The following is a 23,103-nucleotide window of genomic DNA, read 5'->3' as shown; positions in this document are numbered from 1 at the left end:
ATCCTGGGAGTTGAAGTGGATTCGGGTTGACAAAAATGTATGTTAGCAATGGGAGATTAAAGACCAGCTGGTCGTTTTTTTCTGTTAATGTCAACGTGTGTAATTTTACACTGTATAAAGTGAATGTGTGGCAGAGTTAAGGTAATATGTGGTATTCTGTGTGGAAAGTATGCGTTTTCTTGTTTTTGGGTAACGTGTCAGCGAGTTGGAAATGCTAAATAATTTCCCGTTGTCTGTTCCTCTATCGGGCGCCATTTTGTGGGTCTGGAGTGCGGGAATGACTTGCGTCCGCCATTTTGTGTTCAATCACGAGTTCCAAGCGGTAAAATATAATTAGCATGTAGGCCGCCGCACAAAGGGCTTTCAGAGAAAGAGGGTGCAGTCATGGTTACGTGGCCACATCAGAAAAACTTTCAATAGGTGATTGTTGTGAGCTAGAAAAATGTTTTCTCCTCTGAGGTTTGGGTGTAGACGGTTTGGGGCGCTGCAAATTCAGTAACGCCCCTGAAGTCAGATGAGGCGGGGTATTCTTAGATTCGGTGTAAACAATTTCTGTATTTTTTTTAATTCCCATGAAGGGGGTTAACATTTGATTTGATTGATAATCAAATATAAAGGGAAAAAAGTCATTAGTGTTATTTCCTCCTGTCCATTGACGGTCTGCTCAGTGTTAGTTGAGCCTGAAACCCGATCGTATTTGTCCACCCCACCCTCAGAAAAGCACTGGGATCTTGTGTCTTTTGAGAACATGATGCCCAGTTCGTTTAAGGAATCTGCTGCTTAAAATATTTATGTGTGACAAAACAAATTGAGACACAGCGACGGTATCATACATTTTTAGACCTGGACAAAAACTACTGACTTCTGATGTCGGTTTCTAAGGGGTAAATCGTCCCGCACTGGACATTTATTACTTGGCTCAGTCATTGTGAAACCTCTTTCGTGTGGCTGTGCTGTAAATATGAAATTTAGATTTTAGCGTCTGACGTTGCTGTTTCCGAGTCCTGACAACAAGCCCCGGCAGTGGAGAGGAGAGAAATGCCTTCTAGCACAGACAGACAACACTGTCTTTCATTATTAGACACCCAGAACGTTTCTGAGACAGTTTTGACCTTTGTAGCTTAGCTTCGGCACGATTTCCTCCACGGCTAACAGCTGCCTGTTAGTTTCTGCCATTTGTAGACGGCAGAACGAGTTAGTTACCCGAGCTGTTTATTTAGCTGGGGGAGGGGAGACGGCTTTGAAAACGCTGAGCTCTCACCAGTGACTTGCACCCCCCTCCCCCAGTGAGAACTGGGCATCCCCGGACAGGGGGGTGAGTGTCCCAGTAACCGCCCTGTCCACGGAGGAAAACGACCCAAAACAACGGAGGACGGGGGGGTCGTGCGAAGGTGCTACCGAACCAGCACCCAGTAACCGTCGGGGTTAAACTATATCGTGTATCTAAAGCCATACCCCTGCTCCTTGTAGAAAACTGATACTGTCCACTCCAACCAAGCTCTGGAAAACGCGTGTAATTAGAGACTTCCTAATGATAAAGCTTACAGAGTGACATGTGAGAATGAAGCCATGCACACGCTTTGTTAGAAAGTGCTAGCAATCGCAGATTGTATTGACTTATTTTGCTTCTGATCGGATACTGGTGCTCCGACAGGACACGCAGAAGCGTGATTTACGGTACGGCTACCCCGGGACAAACTAGTTATCCCGAGAGAGTGGTGTAGAGCAGAGCACAAACAGGGATATACAACTGTTAATAACCGCTTCCTAGGCTACACAAAAGACTTGCGGTTAAATCACGTTGAAAACACCAATTCAGCATTATATATGAATAAATTACTCCTGAAAAACGTCGAATACGCATAGTACAATACCACTAAAAACAGGGATGCCGCTGTTTTGAGGGAAACGTGGAGAAGGAGCGCCCTCTGCTGGCAAATCTGGTAATACAGCAAGTTAATAGATCGCTGAGGTTATTAATTTGTGAACGCATGTAAGGAATATTGAACTAATTCAATAATACCCATAATGTACATCTCGACGCTTCTTGTATGTGTATCTGGGTGTCTCACCGGAATCTGAAATTGTGACAAATTCACGTTTTCTCTCTGTCGCCCTGCTGTTGATCTCTGGAGTCTTGTCCCACACTGCACTGTGTCTCCATGCAGTCTGCCAGGGAGAGTTTCTCCAGGCTGTGAAAAGCGAGGTGTGATTCCTCAAGCTCTCCAGGGTAGAAGATACTCCTGAGGGAGCTGTGACTGACAGGTAGCTACAGCTCCTACAGTTCAGGGGTTTATTTGGGATTGCATGCCGTCACCTTAAACCTGCCTGTAACCGATTCTGTTTCCCCATGAGAAGCACTATGTCTTTACAGTAGGAAACAGCCTCACCAGTCTCTCCATCAATGACCTGTCCACTTTAACTGGCCCTAGCACCTGCAGCTGGCCGGCTGGTGTACAAGGGGCTGGACATGCTGGCCAGCTGCCCCCGTGCCACTGCTCAGCAGTCTGATCCACTACAGGTTTTTCATTGTTGTCTCTGTCCAGTCAGACCGCAGGTCTTACCAGCAGCTGGGCTCTGGTACAGACTGCCGAGAAGGTTTGTGTGCCCAAGACAAATTTGTACCTGTGTCCCTGAATTCTGCTTCCTGTATTTGTCATTGCACCTGAGCATGCTTTCTGTGCTTGTTCTCGTGTTAGCTGGGGCATCTAAGATAAGATCACTTTATTGGCCAGATACACTTTCTTGCATTAGGAATCTGTCTTTTCGCATACCACAGCTTGCTCTCCATGAGACACACAGACAGGTAGAGAGAAGCTTAGGGTCAGAGCGCAGGGTCAGCCATTGTACAGCACCCCTGGAGCAGCTGGGGTTAAGGGCCTTGCTCAGGGGCCCAGCGGAGTAGGATTCCTCTGCCAGCTGCAGGACACGAACCAGCAACTTTCCAGCCACAGGTGCAGATCCTGAGCCACAGATCCAGAGCACCACCCGCCCAGGTCATCTCTATGACCTGTTTGCAGTCTGTTCAATATTTTTGACACAGTCAGAGGGACACAGCAGCAATGAAACACAGTGACCTTGAACAAAACAGGAAGGTATTTTTAATTTTTCATCACTTGGATACAATGTGAGTGTAACTGTGGAGACATCACTGAACAATTTAAGAAAAAGATATGACAAGTGTGCACTGAAATCACATTATGGAATAGCCAAGAAAAAGGATATAAACGGCTAAGAAATCCGCATAAAGAACAATCATGTTCATAATGAGCTCTGTAACATTCAATGTTCCCCGATTCATTGTGTATTCTCTTGAGATGTGAAAACACACGAAATAGTAAAGGTCAGAAGAGGTCAGAAAGAGGGAGGTCCTGGCCAAGGTGTCAGGTGAGCATAGGGTTGGAGGTCAGAGGGCAGAGGGCGGGTTGTTGAGTCCTAGCTCACGTGTCAGGTCAGCAGGAGTTCAGAGGGCAGAGGGCAGGGGGTGTAGTGTTGAGTCCAGGCCCACATGTCAAGTGAGTGGGAGGTCAGAGGTCAGTGGTCAGGGGACAGAGTGTTGAGTCCTGGCTCATGCGTCAGGTGAGTGGGAGGTCAGAGGGCAGAGGTCATGGGACATGGTGTTGAGTCCTGGCCCAGGTGTCAGGTGAGTGGGATGTCAGAGGGCAGAGGTCAGGGGACATGGTGTTGAGTCCTGGCCCAGGTGTCAGGTGAGTGGGAGGTCAGAGGGCAGAGGTCAGGAGACATGGTGTTGAGTCCTGGCCCAGGTGTCAGGTGAGTGGGAGGTCAGAGGTCAGATGGGCAGGGTGTTGAGTCCTAGCCCAGGTGTCAGGTGAGTGGGATGTCAGAGGGCAGAGGTCAGGGGACATGGTGTTGAGTCCTGGCCCAGGTGTCAGGTGAGTGGGAGGTCAGAGGGCAGAGGTCAGGAGACATGGTGTTGAGTCCTGGCCCAGGTGTCAGGTGAGTGGGAGGTCAGAGGTCAGATGGGCAGGGTGTTGAGTCCTGGCTCAGGTGTCAGGTGAGTGGGAGGTCAGAGGTCAGAGGTCAGAGGACATGGTGTTGAGTCCTGGCTCAGGTGTCAGGTGAGTGGGAGGTCAGAGGTCAGAGGTCAGAGGACATGGTGTTGAGTCCTGGCTCAGGTGTCAGGTGAGTGGGAGGTCAGAGGGCAGAGGTCAGGAGACATGGTGTTGAGTCATGGCCCAGGTGTCAGGTGAGTGGGAGGTCAGAGGTCAGACGGGCAGGGTGTTGAGTCCAAGCCCAGGTGTCAGGTGAGTGGGAGGTCATAGGGCAGAGGTCAGGGGACATGGTGTTGAGTCCTGGCCCAGGTGTCAGGTCCGCAGGAGGTCAGAGGTCAGACGGGGAGGGTGTTGAGTCCCGGCCCAGGTGTCAGGTCTGCAGGAGGTCAGAGGGCAGGTGCCAGGTCAGCTGAGGTCACCAGGAGGCTGCGGCTCTGGGAGAGGTGGCACGGCTTGCAGAGGATTCGTCCCTCCAGGGGGTAGCAGCCTTGCTCATTCGGCTCGGGAGACAGGAGCACCCTGCAGTTCTGGCAGGGAGAGAGAGGCAGTGAGGGGGACAGGAGCACCCTGCAGTTCTGGCAGTGAGGGGGATAGGAGCACCCAGCAGTTCTGGCAGGGAGAGAGAGGCAGTGAGGGGGATAGGAGCACCCTGCAGTTCTGGCAGTGAGGGGGATAGGAGCACCCAGCAGTTCTGGCAGGGAGAGAGAGGCAGTGAGGGGGATAGGAGCACCCTGCAGTTCTGGCAGTGAGGGGGACAGGAGCACCCTGCAGTTCTGGCAGTGAGGAGGACAGGAGCACCCTGCAGTTCTGGCAGTGAGGGGGACAGGAGCACCCTGCAGTTCTGGCAGTGAGGGGGATAGGAGCACCCAGCAGTTCTGGCAGGGAGAGAGAGGCAGTGAGGGGGACAGGAGCACCCTGCAGTTCTGGCAGTGAGGGGGATAGGAGCACCCAGCAGTTCTGGCAGGGAGAGAGAGGCAGTGAGGGGGATAGGAGCACCCTGCAGTTCTGGCAGTGAGGGGGACAGGAGCACCCTGCAGTTCTGGCAGTGAGGAGGACAGGAGCACCCTGCAGTTCTGGCAATGAGGGGGACAGGAGCACCCTGCAGTTCTGGCAGTGAGGGGGACAGGAGCACCCTGCAGTTCTGGCAGTGAGGGGGACAGGAGCACCCTGCAGTTCTGGCAGGGAGAGAGAGGCAGTAAGGGGGACAGGAGCAGACCGAGCGGCGGCCCAGTCGTGTTGCCCATCAAGCCCGGCGGGAGACACCCAGGACCTACCTCACACCTGTAGCAGTCCTCGTGGAAGCAGCGGCCCAGACACTCCACGGTGTAGGAGTCCTTGCCGTCCTCCCTGGGGACGATCAGCTGGCGGCACACACTGCACTCGGGGGCAAACGTCCTGCAGGAGGGACGCAGAGTGACCTCGAGCCGGGACACAACCGGACTCAGCAGCAGATGTATGTCTCATGTGATTTTAGCCTCCCTGCCTGTGCAGGTTGTCAAGCCATGCTGACGATGCTGCACTCTGGGGGTCAGGCCTGCTTGCCTGTCTGGTGTCTCTGGGGCTACAGGGAGGGGCAGTACCTGTAATAGTCCTGGAGGCAGTACAGCTCGTTCTTGTCATCCACAGCGAACTTCTCTTCTCCGATTGGTCTGCTGCACACTGTGCAGATGAAGCATTCTGGGTGGGAGGCCTTGCCCATGGCCCTAATCACATGATCCTGAATCACCTGACTGCAGCGCATGCACCTTTCCAGAGTGGCCTGCAGGGGGAGACAGAGGACTGTCAGTAATAAGGAACCACATTTTCACAAAAAAGAATAGAGAGCTGTAACAGCACTGCTGGTAGAAGCAGTAGTGTCATTACTTTAAGTCTACTATAAAGGTGTACAAGGATCTTTAAGGGGTACGTAGCTTTTTTTATTTCTGTACATTTTTTGTCAAGTGTTTTTAGATGATTACTTTTAAAGGCACTACATAATACCACTATTAATATTGTTATAATTATTACTGCGGTGTAATATGAGGAGACTGTGCATCCACAGCATCTGGCAGCAGCATTTGAAACAACTGCCAGCAGTGTGGTTCTGCTAGAAGTGGAACTATAGGAGAAGTAAGACTGTAGAACAGCAGTGTCAGGAGTACAGGCAGCACTGACAACATCAGTAACAGCCTCAGGAGTGATGGAGATCAGTAAGACTGGGGAACAGCAGTGTCAGGAGTACAGGCAGCACTGATAACATCAGTAACAGCCTCAGGAGTGATGGAGATCAGTAAGACTGGGGAACAGCAGTGTCAGGAGTACAGGCAGCACTGATAACATCAGTAACAGCCTCAGGAGTGATGGAGATCAGTAAGACTGGGGAACAGCAGTGTCAGGAGTACAGGCAGCACTGATAACATCAGTAACAGCCTCAGGAATGATGGAGATCAGTAAGAGTGGGGAACAGCAGTGTCAGGAGTACAGGCAGCACTGATAACAACAGTAACAGCCTCAGGAGCGATCAAGTACCGAGTAGCAGGGCTCACACAGGGGAGTTCCGACTTTGTTGTAGTACAGCTGTCCGGCCAGCGGGCGGCGACACTGCCGGCACTGGAAGCAGCCTGCGTGGTAGGTCTTACTCAGGGCCTCCACAGCGGGCTCAGTGGACGGGACAAGCTTGTGGCAGAAGCCACAGATCTCTGAAGAAATACAGAGGAGAAACAGCCCATAGGAGATCAGCTTCAAAAGTAGGGACTGAGCGCACAGAGAGAGCGCAGGAAGATAAAAAACTCAAAAAAGCGATTCCCCCCAACAAGACGATCTGGGAGAAACGAAACCCCACTCTGAGCAGGCGCCTGCAGTGGGGTAACAGGCAGCGCCCCCTCCTTCGCTCTGTACCTCTGCTGTCCGTGTGGGGCGGCGCTGACCGGCTGTGCTGGGAGTCCAGGGGCTGGTCGTGCACTGGCTGCTTTTCACCACCAGAGGGAGTCTGCTCCTCGCACTGCCTTCCCTGCCCTGCCGCTGTGCCCTACAAGGAACACAACAGGGGTGAACAGGTTATCTGAGTTGCCAATGTAGCGAATGAATTACGTGCTGAGGGAGAACGCTGACGCTGTGAGATCTGTTTACATGTAGTAGTTCAGGTGGGTAGCTGCGTCAGCATGCGTAGGTTGCAAAGGAACAAGTAATAGGTTTATTCCATGCTGAAAAAAAGAAGAAAGAGAACACAACGTTTCGGCCATGGAGCCTTCTTCAGGTGTGAGAGAGACAGGGCAGTAGGCAAAGGTAAAGTAGCGGGAGAACAAAGGCTGGGAGGGAGGAGGAGTGAGAGGCGGGAGCGGGGGACAGAAAGAGAGGCCAATCAAGAGGTGTGAAGTCATCTCTCACACCTGAAGAAGGCTCCATGGCCGAAACGTTGTGTTCTCTTTCTTCTTTTTTTCGGCATGGAATAAACCTATTACTTGTTCTGTTTACATGTAGCCCAGAGTGCAAGAAAGGGATGACATCTTTTAAAACAAGGACTTTAAAAGGGAAAGACGGTGCAGTGCCTTTGTGTGTAGGCAGTGTTCTCCTACCTTTAGTGTGTGCAGTGGCCCTGCGCTGGAGACAGGGGGCGCTGTGACAGCCAGTGGAGGGGGAGGCGGTGGGAGGCAAGGGCTGGAGAATGCGGGCAGGGCTGCCTCTGGCGGGGGCGGTGGGGGTGGTGGGGGCAGGACAGAGGGGAAGTCTGATCAGCAGAGAAAGACACTGAGTTAGAACACGACCCTGGAGAAACCGCAGCCTGGACAGAGCTCCCCCTCGAACCAACACTGATCCTCGCCGCTGCCCCGTCTCACTGTCCCCCATCAGCCTTCTCCTCCAGAGCCCCCAATAAACACCTGCCCCAATATGTAACTGCCCCCATTACTTACTGCACCCCTGAATAAAATACATCATATCTCACCTTCCAACATAATTTACTGCCCCCCTGCAATACCCACTTGGACTGTTCCTGCCTATCCAAGGAGCTTTCTCTCCCTCTACCTTCGGTGCCGTTCTCTCTGTTCCCAGCTGTGGTCAGGGCTGTGGTCCCGGCTGTGGACGCTGCTGGGGTCAGGGCTGTGGTCCCGGCTGTGGATGCTGCTGGGGTCAGTGCTGTGGACGCTGCTGTGGCCAGTGCTGCACTCCCTGCTGGACCTGTGCCCTTGCTCCCTCTCCACTCAGGTAAGGGCTGGGCTTGGTGCTGCCCGTTGGCTGTTGGCGCCGCCCTGGTGGCTGGAGGGGTTGCTGTCCATGTGAAGCCAGCGTCCCCTGTGATGGGGAGCTGGGGCCCTGTGCCAGTGGCGCTGGGCTGGGTGTCCCGGGATGCGGGACGCACCTGTGCGCGGTACGGAGATGCCAGGGTGATGAACACGGACGACACCATCCTCTTCTGGGGCTGTGGGGCTGCCATCATGGCGCTGGGGGCACCGGGGGGCACTCCAACACAGACCCTACACAGCACGACACCTCACTCTGCAGGAAAACAACACGGCACGGGCTGAGCACAGCTAACGAGTCTGCGGACAAGGAGTCTGGACACTGGGGACTTTCAGGCCTTCTCCTGCTGCTGTGGTTCAGATCAGAGACCCTACTTCTTGAACGGCATCGCATGGGGCTGTTTGAAGAACCCCCCTCAGTCTCCACACATCCACACTGGTATAAGCCTTCTTGTACAAGCCTTCCACTCTCCAGCTCTCAGACTGTTTACAGTCCAGCTGGGTCTCCTGTCCAGCTCTCAGACTGTTTACAGTCCAGCTGGGTCTCCTGTCCAGCTCTCAGACTGTTTACAGTTCAGCTGGGTCTCCTGTCCAGCTCTCAGACTTTTTACAGTTCAGCTCTCAGACTGTTTACAGTCCAGCTGTGTCTCCTGTTCAGCTCTCAGTATTTACAGTGCAGCTGTGTCTCCTGTCCAGTTCTCAGAGTGTTAACAGTGCAGCTGTCTCCTGTTCAGCTCTCAGTGTTTACAGTCCAGCTGTGTCTCCTGTCCAGTTCTCAGTGTTTACAAGTCTAGCCAATTGAGGGTCTACACTACAGTGGTTATACACTATACTAATATCTGCAGTCCAGATGTGTACAGATTGTGACTGACAGATGTATCACAGCTGCTGTGACCTTGGGCTGCTGACTGCAGCTGGCAGACACTGGCCAGGCACCAAGCCAGATGCCAGCTCACCCCTGGAACACACTTACCATAGACACAGATCCACACTGGGAAGAGAGGTCTGAGCAGCACTGTAGTTCTGTGAACAGTTCATGAATCATTGAAGTCATTTAGCAAAAAAGATTAAAATTGTCCCACACTAACTATCCCTCCTTGTACTTTCCTGTTTTGGGAGCAACAAGCTTGTAGCCCTATCTGAACAGGAAGCGACTGACCACAGCGTTATGGATAGCTGATCAACATTATTTACACATAATTCAAGTAGGGAGCTCCGTCAGCATGCGCAGGCTGCAAAGGAACAGGTAACATGTTTATTCCCTGCTGAAAAGAAAGGAAAGGAAACACAACATTTCGACTGTGGAGCCTTCCTCAGGTGTGATCAGTTATTGAGAACAAGGTGGAGAGGTGTTGCCGACACAGCATGTTTCCTGAGTAGCTTCATTCATGGGAGACAAGGGAGTCTAGTAATCATAGCATAGCCAGAGATAAGAAACAATGATAAAATACTTTATTTATTCAGACACAGAGACCAGAGACCCAGACACACAGAGACACTGGGACTCAGAGACACAGATAACAGAAACACAGAGACAAAGGGGTACAGAGACACAGAGACACAGGGATACGGGGATACAGAGACCCAGAGGCACGGGGATATGGGGATACAGGGATTCACAGACACAGATAACAGAGACACAGAGACAAAGGGATACAGGGATACAGAGACACAGAAAAACTGGGATACAGAGACACAAGGATACAGGGATACTGGGATACAGAGATACAGAGACTCAGAGACACAGGGATATGGGAATACTGGGATACAGAGACACAGAGACAAAGGGATAAAGAGACAGCAGTTCTCCCTGCAAGACAGGGAATCCAGCACTAACCTGTACCCCAGGGCTCTACAGTAATGAGCCCCACAGTTTGCTCCAGATGCCAGAGAAGTGTCTTGGCTGCACTGTGCAGTGAAGCTTCAGGCTGTGTGAGAGGCAGACCTATCAGGGCCGTCAGGGGGAGCTTGCAGATGAGCCTGGCTCTCGCCGTGCGTCTGTGCTGGGCAGACTGGGGTCCTGCGCAGTGTCTGTGCTCCCGGTCCTGGCAGGGTGTCGGCGCGGCGGGTCTCTGTCCCGGGACCTGGAGAGCAGCTCCGTCAGGCCACTCCCTTTCCTCCAGCTCTCCCTCCCCCTCTGCAGCTCCGGCTCCGGCCGTAAAAGGTGAACAGTTCTTGAGTCAGAGCCTGAGCTCCACGAAACTGACGCACAGTCTCACCCCCACTGCTTCCCTCCCTCTCTTTCTGTCTCCTCCTCCTGCGGGGAAGCAGGATGTGAGTAAATACCTGCCCACAGACAGCCCCCCCGCCCCCCTTCTCCCAGACTCTCCTCTCCCTGCCTCCCAGCTGGAGCCACTGCCGGCCCCAGACCTGAACAGGACACCCCGGGGTGCAGCAGGTATACGCCAATCAACAGCGTACCAGGTGTTCAGAGTGTCTATATAGTACACAGCTTGGAACACCTGGCGTTCAGTGTGTACAGTTCATAAACACACCTGGTGCTTAGTCTGCAAAATGTATTAAGTATATGGAGACCTGGTGTTCAGTGTGTTTATGCAGTATATCCACATCTGGTGTTCAGTGTGTGCAGCGCGTACACCCAGCTGTTTGGTGAATCTGTGACACGCAGACGAGGCTGGGAGTGTGTGCAGTGTGTGCAGCGTGCACAAGGCCTAAACGTCACGGATTAACAGCACATGAAGACTCTGGCACAGGGACTGAGAAGAGGTGTTCATAAAGAAAGAGGGAGGGGAGTGTGGAGCTGGGAAAGCAGGAGCAGGAGCAGGGAGACGCCTGGGACAGAGCGGGAGAGGGGGAGGGGTGCGGAGGCAGGAGTCAGGCTCTGAGGAATGTTCAGGGCTGCTGGGGCTTGTCCGTGATGACATCACCCAGACCCCTGCCAGCCCCTCCCCCTGCCCACAGGGTCGAGAGGGCAGCCCCGCCCACCCTGCTGTGCTGCTGTCAGTCATGCCCTGGGGGCCCGTGCCCCCCCCAGACTTCCGCTGCCTGGAACTCCCACCCGGCTGAGCTGGAGCCACACACACAGGCAGCTTCTCTCCGGCACAGAGAAATCTCTAGTTTCACTTCCACACTTGGGACTTTTGGAGTTTTGTTCGGACCTCCTACCAGCTGCCCCAGCAGGACAGTGCCTGACCCGGCCCAGAGCAGAGGGGAACACCGAGACTTTCCGAGTCCTTTCTGGACACTGAGTGAAACACAGGACGAGAAGCCCTGACTCACACTCACACATACGTACTCACACACCCTCTCGCACATACACAGCTGTATCCTGCCCTGGGAAAGTGTGTGAGACAGTAAGGTGTGTGTGTAAGCAGTAAGGCTCTAGGAGGGCAGCAGACAGCTCTGGGCTCCTGTCTGAAACCAGGTGAACCGCTGGGCTGGTGAGCTCACAACGGTTTGCTCTCCTCGCACTGGACTCACTTCAGGTCCCACTGGTGCGCAGACAAACTGCACCAATTCGGCAGAGCTGCGCAGATTCAGCAAACTTCGCAGACCTCCTGCTCCTGGGGTCACAGTGACACCCCCTCTGTCTCAGGCTGCAAGCTGTTGGTGTATCGCACTGTGGTCCATCAGCGTGAGCCAGGCCTGCGAGTCCACAGGATCTGACGAGCGCCTGGTCAGTGAGAGTGCTCACACCTCTCTCACAACAACCGTGTGAGAGTGCAGGACCTGAGCACCATCCTCACCAGCCCCGCTACTTCCAAACCAAATATTCTCTAGAGGTGGGGACAGCGTCTCTAGAGGCAGGGACAGTGTCTCTTGAGACAGCAGCAGTACTTGTTCATTTTATCTGCCACACTCAACAAAGGAATTTATCTCCACCTTTGAAAAACAACAGAAGTGACTCCCTACAGATACAATCAGCAAAGAACAGGGCAGAGGTGATAAGGGATCAGAGGGCAGAGCTGTTGCAAAAGAGTCTGTGCAAACACACACACGCACACGCACACGCACACGCACACGCACACGCACACTCATGCTCACATTTGTATTTCTGTATCTGTGCGCAGCTTCCTTCTTTCATTCTCATATTATTTATTACACCAAACTCCATGCAGGGTGAAAACAGTCCTGGAACAGTGGGAACACTGTGAGAACAGACAGTGGGGAGTTAGGGGACAGTAAGACGCACACAAGGACAGACACCGAGGAAGAGAGGGAGATGAAGAGAGCCAATCCAACTCTGACCGACTTACAGACAAATACCAGACTGACACACCAACAAAAGCAATAGCGCCCTGATCATTGTCAAAATAATATGTACACAATTTAAACTGAAATAATTTGAGGAGGATTGATCTGAAGTGTAAAATACTGGATGTACTGGCTTGTGAGCAGCGGTCTCAAGGTCCAGAGAAAATGTCGATCTGGAGCCCTCTGGTGGCAACTCTTGCTACTGCACTGTCAAAAACCAGCACACTGCCTGTATGCCGGTCAGCCAGTAGGGGGCAGTCTTCATTCCTTTACTCCATCACCAGTTATCTCAATGTATGACTTTCTCTATCTTTTTCCCTCCCTCTCCTCTCCCTTCTCTCCCTGCTGCAACAGTGCTTTCTGCTGGCAAGAAGGTGTATAAAGTTTAAGTACATGAATTAAACAAGATAGAAAAGTCTCCGCCTAAAGGCTCAAGTCTCTTGGTCCCAGCGGGTGTGCTCAATGTTGGTAGACTGGGAGCCAGCAGGGCTCAGCTCAGGCAGTCTCCTCAGGGCCGCTACAGGTCCTTATCTTTTCTGCTGGCCTGGGCGACTTCAGGGCAGCCTCTCAAGCAGACGCCCTCCTTCCTGGGCCCTGGGGAGCCCCTGGTGGGGCCGAGCTCAGCCTCCTACAGACAGAAACAGGGGGTGAACCTCATGCCACCATACCGCTGGTGACGATGCGCCCGTTCGCCGCACCCGGCCGGAGCCTGATGTCCTGTCCGGGGAGTGTGAGTTCAGGGAACAGGAGTGCGGGGGGGCGGACCTGTGTCTGGTGGGCTGTCAGCAGGTCCCAGGCCCGCAGCAGGCAGCACCCCTCCCCCAGGAAGCACACCAGGATGTGCAGCACGTCGCCCCAGCGACCGACCGTCAGCATCAGGACCAGCAGCCCCCCGAGCCGCACCACCACGGTCTGGAACACGGCCTGGCCACCAGGGCGGTGCTGCTGCTCCTCTGAGAGGGAGGGGAGAGACGGTCAGTAAAAGACGCAGAAGCGTGCGCCCCCCCGGCCGCCCCCCCCCTCACCTTGCATGTAGATGACCAGCAAGGTGTAGCAGATCGTCAGGGGAGTCCAGAACCTCAGGGCGTCGGCCGCGGACAGGAAGTCGCGGTTGATCAGGGACAAGGCGGCAACGGCCGCCACCAGGAAGGCGAGGGCGAGGGCGCGGCGCAGCAGGCCCGGGATGGCGTGGGACCAGGTCAGAAGCGTGACGCACACCCCGCAGTACCGCTGGGAGCTGTGCAGCTTGTACATCGTGCCCACGTGCCCCCACAGCGAGCTCGTGTGCCAGCACAGCAGCCCTGCCAGCCCAGCGCTCAGCGCCAGGCTCAGGGTGCTCTGCGGCGCCCCCTCCTGGAGGAAGCTGAGGCTGCAGGTCAGCGCGCAGCCCAGGGAGAACTGGCACAGCACCAGCAGCTGGCTGCTGTGGAGGGCCTCCTGCAGGCAGAGAGTTGGCACTGCGATGAGTCTTAATTCAATTCTGCGCTTTATTAGACTGAATTCAATCAGCTGCTTTGCATCACTGATTCAGTACAGCAGAGTGTCAAGCACTGTCAGTGTGCCAGTGTTCAGTGTCACTGTTCAGTTCATCAGTGTTCAGAGTGCCTGTGTTCAGCAGGCCAGAGTTCAGTGTCAGCGTTCAGTGTCAGTCTCAGCAGACCAGTGTTCAGTGACAGTGTTCAGTGTGTGTGACTCACCGGCACTGCCATCAGTCTTGCAGAAACGGCCCGCAGTGAGAACTCCAGCACCACCAGCGCAGCGACCCGGGAACCCACCACACCCAGCACCGCTGTCAGAACCCACAGCTGAACTGCCTCCCCGAGCCCGCCTCTCCTGTGCAACTGCACCCGGTCTCCACCGGCCCGGCCCGGGTCACTGCAAAAGCACAGAGACTCCCAGTGAAGAGCAGTCTGATCCAGTCCAGGTTTTACCAGCTGCAGGGCTCTGGCAACAGCAGCAGGTTACTGCAGGACTGAGGGATCCTGCAGACACACTGTCACCCCGCACACAGAGCAGAGAGCTACTCCAGTGAACTACAGACACACTGTCACTCTGCACACAGAGCAGAGAGCTACTCCAGTGAACTACAGACACACTGTCACCCCGCACACAGAGCAGAGAGCTACTCCAGTGAACTACAGACACACTGTCACCCTGCACACAGAGCAGAGAGCTACTCCAGTGAACTACAGACACACTGTCACCCCGCACAGAGCAGAGAGCAACTCCAGTGAACTACAGACACACTGTCACCCTGCACACAGAGCAGAGAGCTACTCCAGTGAACTACAGACACACTGTCACCCCGCACACAGAGCAGAGAGCTACTCCAGTGAACTACAGACACACTGTCACCCTGCACACAGAGCAGAGAGCTACTCCAGTGAACTACAGACACACTGTCACCCTGCACACAGAGCAGAGAGCTACTGCAGTGAACTACAGACACACTGTCACTCTGCACACAGAGCAGAGAGCTACTCCAGTGAACTACAGACACACTGTCACCCCGCACACAGAGCAGAGAGCTACTCCAGTGAACTACAGACACACTGTCACCCTGCACACAGAGCAGAGAGCTACTCCAGTGAACTACAGACACACTGTCACCCCGCACACAGAGCAGAGAGCTACTCCAGTGAACTACAGACACACTGTCACCCTGCACACAGAGCAGAGAGCTACTCCAGTGAACTACAGACACTGTCACCCTGCACACAGAGCAGAGAGCTACTGCAGTGAACTACAGACACACTGTCACTCTGCACACAGAGCAGAGAGCTACTCCAGTGAACTACAGACACACTGTCACCCCGCACACAGAGCAGAGAGCTACTCCAGTGAACTACAGACACACTGTCACCCTGCACACAGAGCAGAGAGCTACTCCAGTGAACTACAGACACACTGTCACCATGCACACAGAGCAGAGAGCAACTCCAGTGAACTACAGACACACTGTCACCCCGCACACATTGCAGAAACTACTCCAGTGAACTACTGACCGGATTCTCCGGTCCAGCTCTCAGTACACTGGAGCACCACACTCTGGACAGTCTCACTGGTCAGTTTCACTCTGGACAGTCTCACACTCTGGCCATGCCGATGACGATGTGGCCCTTCAGACGCGATGACCCTTCCAGGGGTCACTGCAGGCGCGTCCAGCTCTGGACAGGCGGCTCACCTGAAGCCCTTGATGAACGCGTGCACGCGCAGCAGGTTACACAGCACCGAGATCCCGCACGCGCCCACCAGCCCTGTCGGGAAACAGACACGCCGGTGGGTCGCGGGCCAGGCCCCCGCGCGCGGCGGAGGCGGAAGTGAGCGGCGGCCGGACCCCGGGGGGGGGGCGAGCTCTTACCCTGCAGCAGCGAGTCTAGCGTGGCGGTGCCGGGCGACAGCCACGACACGCCGGGGAGAGCGGGCAGCCAGGACCGCAGGACGGACAGCATTCCTGCCGCGACACACGGCGCCGGACGGAGCGCAGGTGCGGAGAGAAATGGCAGCCGGCGTGCGCGCCGGGGTTTCAAAGGTCACCGCCGCCCGCGAGCGGGAGAGAGCCTCGATACGGCCGAGAACTAATCAATCAGATCGATGGAGCCGCCGGCGAACGCACGGACGACGTATAGTGAAACCAAAAAAATCACTGCTTGTGAAATACACTGAATGCGATCCCCACACAAACGGTATAAAAACAGTGTCACAAGATTAAATTATATCTTTAGCGTCGCCTGATAAAAAGTTTATACCGAAACGGGATCAACAGCGCCGCCTCGTGGGTGGTAGTGTGTACAGCCGCTGTCCGAATCTGCTCTGATTTTAATCACTCGACTCCACACGTCTGAGGTAGCCCCGTGAAGCTGTCCCCCCATGAAGACGGCACAAACGATGAAACCCACCTTATTCGTTAGTGCTGCGGTTGTGCCGGTTGGTGCCGTTGAAAGTAGCGTTTGTGCTGCTCTCGTTCCCGAGATACAGCGTCTTGGCTTCCTGGTGATACAGTTTAGCTCGTACCCTTAACATTTTATAACACTCCAGTGAGATCTCTGCTCTCCCCACTGAGAGCTGGTGTGTGGGGAGGGTACTGGTGCACTATGGCTGCTGTTGTATCATCCAGGTGGGGCTGCACATTGGTGCTGGTGGAGGGGATCCCCATTACCTGTAAAGTGCTTTGAGTGGAGTGTCCAGAAAAATGCTATAGAAGTGTATATATTATTATTATTATTATTATTCAGAACAGCATGTGCTGATGACGCTGCAGGAGTGTGCCTTGACAATAATCTCTCCCTCAAGAGTTGGTCATCGGTTATAGAAGGCAGGGTGGGACCACACCCCTGTTCACAGCAATGGGGCGGCTGTAGAGATGGTGAGCAGCTCAAGTTCCTGGGTGCCTTCATCACTAATGATTTAACGTGGTCCCAGCATGTAACTGGAGCTTCAAAGAAGGCACAACAGCGCCTTTACTTCCTCAGACAGTTGAAGATTTGTCCTTACTGCGTTTCACAGGTGCGCTATTGAGAGTGTGCTCACATGTGGGGTTACAGTGTGGTTTGGCAGCAGCTCGATGTCTGACCAGAGGGTGTCACAGGGGGTGGTCAGATTAGCCCAGTCCATCACTGGAGTACAGCTCCCCTGTACTGTGGACATTTTTACTGCTCGCTGTCTCAGGAAGGCTGGGAGTATCGCTCAGGACACCAGTTATCCTGGTTTCTTGCTGTTCTCCCCTCTTCTCTCTGGTCAGTGTTATAGGAGCAGAAAGGCATGAAGAGCTTACATGTAAATAAGCATTTCATTGCACTTCTGCATGTGACAACAAGCTGAACTGAACTGAATTTTGATCACCATGTAATAGAAATTATATTCTTGCCATAGAATCAGTCCAGAGAAGATTGACTATGTAATTCCTGGATGTAAAGAAACGATCTTCACTGACAGGCTGGAGGAAATTAGTCTCTTTAGTCTGAAGGGAGTCTCACCGATATGTTGATACGCTAAAGGAAGTTAATCTCTTTAGTCATGAATGGACAGGTTCTAAGGGATCTGATCAAATGATTCAGAACCCTCAAAGATACAGAAGTCAAGAACAGGGCGAACCTCTTCACTATCGAAGCAGAAACACATGAACACTGAGGAAAGGAGGCTTCTCTTCTTTACACAGAGGGTTGTAGGAGTGTGGAACAGGCAGCCTTGCTGACACCCTGGGCCTCCTGAAAGTAACAGCTGAAGGAGTTTCTGGGATCAGTCAGCTACTAACAGCCACAGCGGTCAGACGGTCAGAGCGCTCCTCTCCTCTCGTTGCGATGCCCTCTCTCTCCTTCGCCTCTCACTCTGTTTTAGCTGCAGGTTTCTCTTGCTCTCCAGCCTCACAGGAGGAGTGTGTCCATTTCACACTGAAGACAATAACAGCTTTCTCACTGCGGCTTCAGTTTATTAAAACTATTTTTTTTCTAACAAACAACAACAAGACAAGTAGCGGAGAATCGGATGTGGCTCATTCTGCCTCAGGACACTGGCTCTCAGGTGACGAGCCCAGATAGACCCCCCCCCCCCCGGGGCAAGAGAATAGAAACACAGACAGCAGCTCTGCACCAGGAGCTCAGACAGAGAGCAAAGCTCTTTGGCCCCAGATACTGAGACTCATGTCCTGCGAGCTGAGCTTGTTGAGAATCTGACTACCAAGGCTCAGCTCGCAGATCCACTCAGGTTTTACAGTGTTATTAGTTATACGCACAGCAGTACACAGCAATCTCTTTAGGTTTTACAGTCAGTCTGACTCCGAGTGCACAGCGGTCTGATCCACTCCAGGTAGAGGGTTTTGTAAAGAACCCACTAGTACTTACTGAATGTTTCTTTTTTTAATAACATTGCATAGACAACTACTGTACAAATTGTTTATGAATCATCAGGCAGGAGCTGTACAAAAGCCATCGAAGATCTGTGCTTCGTGACACTCTGTGAAAGAATCTTCATGGCAAATACAGTAATCCAAAGGGCAATGCAATCCTGACCTACCGGCTTGTGTGTGTGTTTTAACTGTTAGTGAAATACACAGTAATATAAGTAACCCTGAAACCTGAGTTTAAGACATGCAGTCAAAATAACAACTGGAGTGTTTTAGCCACACCCCCTAAGCTAACCACATCTGTGCCCTTCAGCGAATCACAGGCCCTCAAGAAACCACACCCTCTCGCGTATTAGCACTAACCACACCCCTGTCAGTTCTCACCCCACCCCTGGCCCCGCCCTGCGGCGCCGCCCTCAGTTCTGCCCCCGGCTGCGCTGGTGTGGACAGGTCTGCCTCCGCAGCAGGTCCCAGAACAGCATGCTCAGCACAGTGTGGGGCCCCAGGCGGACGAAGGCCGGCCCAATGCCCTTGTACAGGCCCAGGGGGCTCTCTGTCCGGCACACCTTTGCCAGGCAGTCCAGGAACCCCCTGTAAAGACAGCCCTGCGGGAGAGCAAGGAGCAGAAAGAACGTCAGACAGCATCCAGTCCCCAGCCAGCCAGCCCAGCTCCTGGAGAGTTGCAGTCGGCGCCCTCAAACCAGCGTTTTTTACACACTTGGGACAATTTCATTTTGACCGTCTGAGCAGGTGCTTTTTTCAAGGAAGACTCTATAGTCTCCTAGAGACTCATAGACACCCTCGTGTCTTAGAGACACACAGACTCTGTGGTCTCCTAGAGACTCACAGACACCCTCGTGTCTTAGAGACACACAGACTCTGTGGTCTCCTAGAGACTCATAGACACCCTCGTGTCTTAGAGACACACAGACTCTGTTGTCTCCTAGAGACGCCCACACTCACCCTTCCCTGTTTGTCCACCGGCTGGTTGTAAAGTCGAGTACTGATGACGTCGAAGGGTGTCATGGCAATCGCCACGGAGACGCTGCTGATCATGGCGGCTGTGAGGGCCACCAGCCAGCTGTCTGGACTGTACCACTGCAACAGAGAGAGGCTGTTTCTCAGTCATGCTCCACATGTTGTATGTAAATGTCTTATGATGTGTCTGTATTGTAAATGTCTGTAGATGTGGTGTTAATTGTATATGCTTTGGCAACACTGTAATTCTTCGGTCATGCAATAAAGCTGTTGAATTGAATTGATTTGATTTGAATTTAGAGGGGGAGGACTGTGAGACTCACTCCATTCTGCCCCTGGGTCTGTTTGACCCTGCGGTCAGGGGCAGGGGCAGCCAAACTGGCCTCTTCCAGTCGGTTCCACTGTAGGTCTGTCCCAGCCAGGCAAGAGCTGATCTTTAGCACCTGATCCAATTCAGCAGTTAAGGCTGAATTCGGTAATTAAAGTACTGGGGGTCCAGTAATGGCAGAGACTGCTGGAGCGCCTCGGTCAGGGTGTCTGCCGGACAGGAACTGGCCTGATCCTGACCCGGACAGACAGCCCTCCTCTTCCCTACCTGCTGCTGGCTGACCCACTCCTTGGCTCCGCTGAAGGTGGCGAGCTGGGCGGCTGACCCCACCATGACCCTGGGCACAGCGCCGCCCACCCCCCGCCACAGGCCCAGCAGGCCCTGGCTGCGGTAGATACTGGCAAACGCACTGGACACGCCCTGACAGAGAGGCACAGGAGAGAGGACAGGGGTTCAATACTTAGCTGTGTCCGAGACAAAGGGACAGGCTGTCTTACTGACCAGACCTCACACCCCTGTGATGGACAGGCTGTCTTAATGACCAGTCCTCACTCCCCTGTGATGGACAGGCTGTCTTACTGACCAGACCTCACACTACTGTGATGGACAGGCTGTCTTACTGACCGGTCCTCACTCCCCTGTGATGGACAGGCTGTCTTACTGACCAGACCTCACTCCACTGTGGTGGACAGGCTGTATTACTGACCAGACCTCACTCCGCTGTGGTGGACAGGCTGTATTACTGACCAGACCTCACTTCCTGACACAGAGGGGCTGAGTGCTCTTTCTGCTCTGTTTGTGCTGAGCAGATTTCCCCATATCATCTGCCTGCTCGTCCTGTGAAGTTCTGCTGGGAGGTGTTGCTGTTTCAAAACAGGAGTGTGGGTGCTGATTGGTCAGCTGACACCCACCCAGGGCCAGTGCAGACTCCTGACTCAGCAGCTCACTGCTCAGCCCTGCCTGAGAGACAAAGAGCTGCAGGGGCTGACTGGGCGCTGGGCTAGAAGACACACACAGACAGCAACAGAAATCCCTCAAAACAAGGGAGGGTGTGTTGAGTTTGTGCAATGCCTCAGGAGCTGTGTGGGTCTGTGTGGAGCTGTGTGGGTCTGTGTGGAGCTGTGTGGAGCTGTGTGGGGCTGTGTGGGGCTGTGTGAGTCTGGGTGAGTCTGGGTGGGGCAGTGTGGGGGCAGTGTGGGGCTGTGTGGGGCAGTGTGGAGCTGTGTGGGTCTGTGTGGGGCTGTGTGGGGCTGTGTGAGTCTGGGTGGGGCAGTGTGGGGCTGTGTGGGGCAGTGTGGGTCTGTGTGGGGCAGTGTGGAGCTGTGTGGAGCTGTGTGGGGCAGTGTGGAGCAGTGTGGGGCAGTGTGGGTCTGTGTGGGGCAGTGTGGAGCTGTGTGGAGCTGTGTGGGGCAGTGTGGAGCAGTGTGGGGCAGTGTGGGTCTGTGTGGGGCAGTGTGGAGCTGTGTGGGGCTGTGTGGGGCCTCCCCTGCTCATTCTGCCCCTCATTTACCCCTCCCCCCCTCGTGACCCCTCTCGCTTGGCTCAGATCAATGGTGCTGCTCTGGAAACACCACGCACACCTCAGCCAGGAAAGACACAAATATTTACACTGCAACCAGTTGACCATTTCAGAATCTCATGTTCTGTTGAAATAATATACTTATCTTTCTGAGTCACTCGTGCCTTATTCCTTCCATCTGAAATCAGCCTCTTCATGACCAAGAGGGCTCCTGACAGAAGTATGAGGCACAAAGTGCATTTAAACCCGGAACAGGAGGCACTACTCTACACAACGGGTAGCGGGAGTCTGGAACAGGCAGCCCAGGCACGTTGCTGAAGATGATGCACTGGGATCATTAGCTGCTGAAGTACTAAAGCGCAGGGGGCTATCTGGGCAGACTGGCTGCGTGTTGTTGGCAGCAGCTCTAACTGTGTGTCCTCTGTTCTCTCCACCCCTCTCACCTGGTGGTTGTGCTGGTGGCCCACGGCGACGGCAGCCACAGTCTGGGCCTGGAGCTGCGTCTTCACCTGGAACACAGACAGCGCACTCTGCGTCAGCACCCGCCTGCTGCGCCCTCCCTCCCCTCCGGGCTGGGGCACCAAACCCATCACCAGGCACCAGGCAGACCCGTGTGCTGGAGGGACCAGTGTGAGTTACCCCAAGAGAGGGAGGAGGGAGGCACGAATACTTCAGCACTGTTGATGCCCCGTGACGCAATGCGAGCGCACACACACACACACACACACACACACACAGCACCCTGTCACTCGGGTCCTGGGGCAGCAGTCACTCACCAGGTAGGCGGGGCTGGCCACGAACGCTCCCAGGGCCCCTGCGGTGGCGCCCGTGGCCAGACTGCCCCCTGGGGGCTGGGTGAGGCCCGCGGCCTCCGCGCGGGAGTAGACCCCGAGCCGGACCCCGTTCATCACGCCCTGGTACAGCAGGCCCACCGACAGCCCCTTCTGCAGGCCGCTCAGCCCGTCGGCCCGCGCCACCGCCCACAGCGCCTGCAGCACGCCGCGGTACGGCCGCGGGTACGAGCCCCGCGCGCGCAGCTCCCCCTGCAGCTGCAGCCGCGTCTTCGCCACCTCCAGCGGGTTGGTGAACACGCAGGCCCCGCAGCAGGCCGCCGCACCCAGGGCGAAGTCCAGGGGGCGCCAGAGCGTCAGGGGCGGGGGAGGGGTCTCCCGGGAATACTGCAGCAGCACCCCCATCCTCCTGGACAGCGGGCGCCTACTCCTGCTCCCTGGGGTCCAGTGCTCACAGCTGCGGGAACAGAGCCTCTCTCCTGTCCGGCCCCCTCCAGTCCGTCCCAGTAATCCCACACAGCCCAGTCCACACCAGTGTAGATTAAGAAGCCCGCGAGAAATCTCTTCCCAGCGGTTCTCCCTGGCTTGTTCTGAGCCAGGAAGACAGACAAGAACCTCAAGTGCTGTTCCTAATGTCAGTCATTATCATCAATCATTCCGAGACGGTAACGTCAGTTCAGGTTCATCCCAGTTGAGTAAAGTGCCCTGGTTCTGGACCGGTCAGGTTCTGATCCGTGAGCCCGGGGCACAGCGACGGAGTGACGGAGCGACTCTCTTCTTGTTCAAGTTGAGGTTCAGGTGCCAAAACAGCCCGGTTGGCGTGGCAACGTGGTATCAGATGTGCCTCGGCGCTGGCGCCTGGCACAGGCTGGGTCTCTGTCAGGGACGCCCGGACTCTGCTCCGAGCCCTGGCTGCCGGCACAGCCTCGTCCGCGCAGGCGGGTCGCTGGGAGGAGCTGCTCGCAGGCACCTCGGCCCCAGTCAGTGGGAACATGAGCTCCAGCAGACCTCTCCTGCGACCGAGCCCCGCCCCCACCCCGCCGCTAGCCAATGAGGTTCTCCGCTCCTCACCTACCCCCTTCCCCTCAGCCAATGAGGCTTAGCCCATGCCCCCCTCTCCCCTCAGGGGGAACTAAAGGTTTCTCTGGGTAAAAGGTCAGGAGTAAACAGAGCGAGGGTTGGCGCTGCGCTCTCTCTCGG

General features: G+C 54.6%; 3 protein-coding genes across 4 annotated transcripts; all 3 read right to left on the bottom strand.

Moving 5' to 3' along the window:
• Positions 1-3,928: 3,928 nt before the first annotated feature.
• On the bottom strand, positions 3,929-10,434 carry fblim1 (filamin binding LIM protein 1). Of its 2 annotated transcripts, XM_088938365.1 has the most exons (8): positions 10,068-10,434; positions 8,016-8,486; positions 7,568-7,719; positions 6,891-7,020; positions 6,522-6,691; positions 5,594-5,772; positions 5,288-5,408; positions 3,929-4,540 (listed from the first exon to the last, which is right to left on the bottom strand). In XM_088938365.1, exons 2-8 carry the CDS (start codon positions 8,425-8,427, stop codon positions 4,400-4,402), a joined length of 1,305 nt encoding a protein of 434 aa, XP_088794491.1. In that variant the 5' UTR covers positions 8,428-8,486; positions 10,068-10,434; the 3' UTR covers positions 3,929-4,399. The 2 variants fall into 2 exon arrangements, with proteins under 2 accessions (XP_088794491.1, XP_088794490.1); XM_088938364.1 differs by lacking the exon at positions 10,068-10,434 and having other exon boundaries at positions 4,315-4,540; positions 8,016-8,495.
• Positions 10,435-12,756: 2,322 nt separating this feature from the next.
• On the bottom strand, positions 12,757-16,166 carry tmem82 (transmembrane protein 82). Its single transcript, XM_088938283.1, has 6 exons — positions 15,807-16,166; positions 15,630-15,702; positions 14,143-14,320; positions 13,471-13,882; positions 13,211-13,398; positions 12,757-13,073 (listed from the first exon to the last, which is right to left on the bottom strand). The coding sequence occupies exons 1-6, from the start codon at positions 15,895-15,897 to the stop codon at positions 12,963-12,965; spliced, it is 1,053 nt and encodes a 350-aa protein (XP_088794409.1). The 5' UTR covers positions 15,898-16,166; the 3' UTR covers positions 12,757-12,962.
• Positions 16,167-17,852: 1,686 nt separating this feature from the next.
• On the bottom strand, positions 17,853-22,890 carry slc25a34 (solute carrier family 25 member 34). The gene is made up of 5 exons (XM_088938320.1): positions 21,889-22,890; positions 21,556-21,621; positions 19,861-20,013; positions 19,251-19,385; positions 17,853-18,892 (listed from the first exon to the last, which is right to left on the bottom strand). Exons 1-5 carry the CDS (start codon positions 22,306-22,308, stop codon positions 18,704-18,706), a joined length of 963 nt encoding a protein of 320 aa, XP_088794446.1. The 5' UTR covers positions 22,309-22,890; the 3' UTR covers positions 17,853-18,703.
• Between the last annotated feature and the right edge of the window lie 213 nt (positions 22,891-23,103).

The sequence above is a fragment of the Atractosteus spatula genome, chromosome 20 (genome assembly GCF_055471065.1).
Source record: "Atractosteus spatula isolate fAtrSpa1 chromosome 20, fAtrSpa1.hap1, whole genome shotgun sequence".
Classification (NCBI taxonomy): domain Eukaryota; kingdom Metazoa; phylum Chordata; class Actinopteri; order Semionotiformes; family Lepisosteidae; genus Atractosteus; species Atractosteus spatula.
The sequence above is the reverse complement of the archived record's forward strand: the minus strand, read 5'-3'. Positions and strand labels throughout refer to the sequence as shown.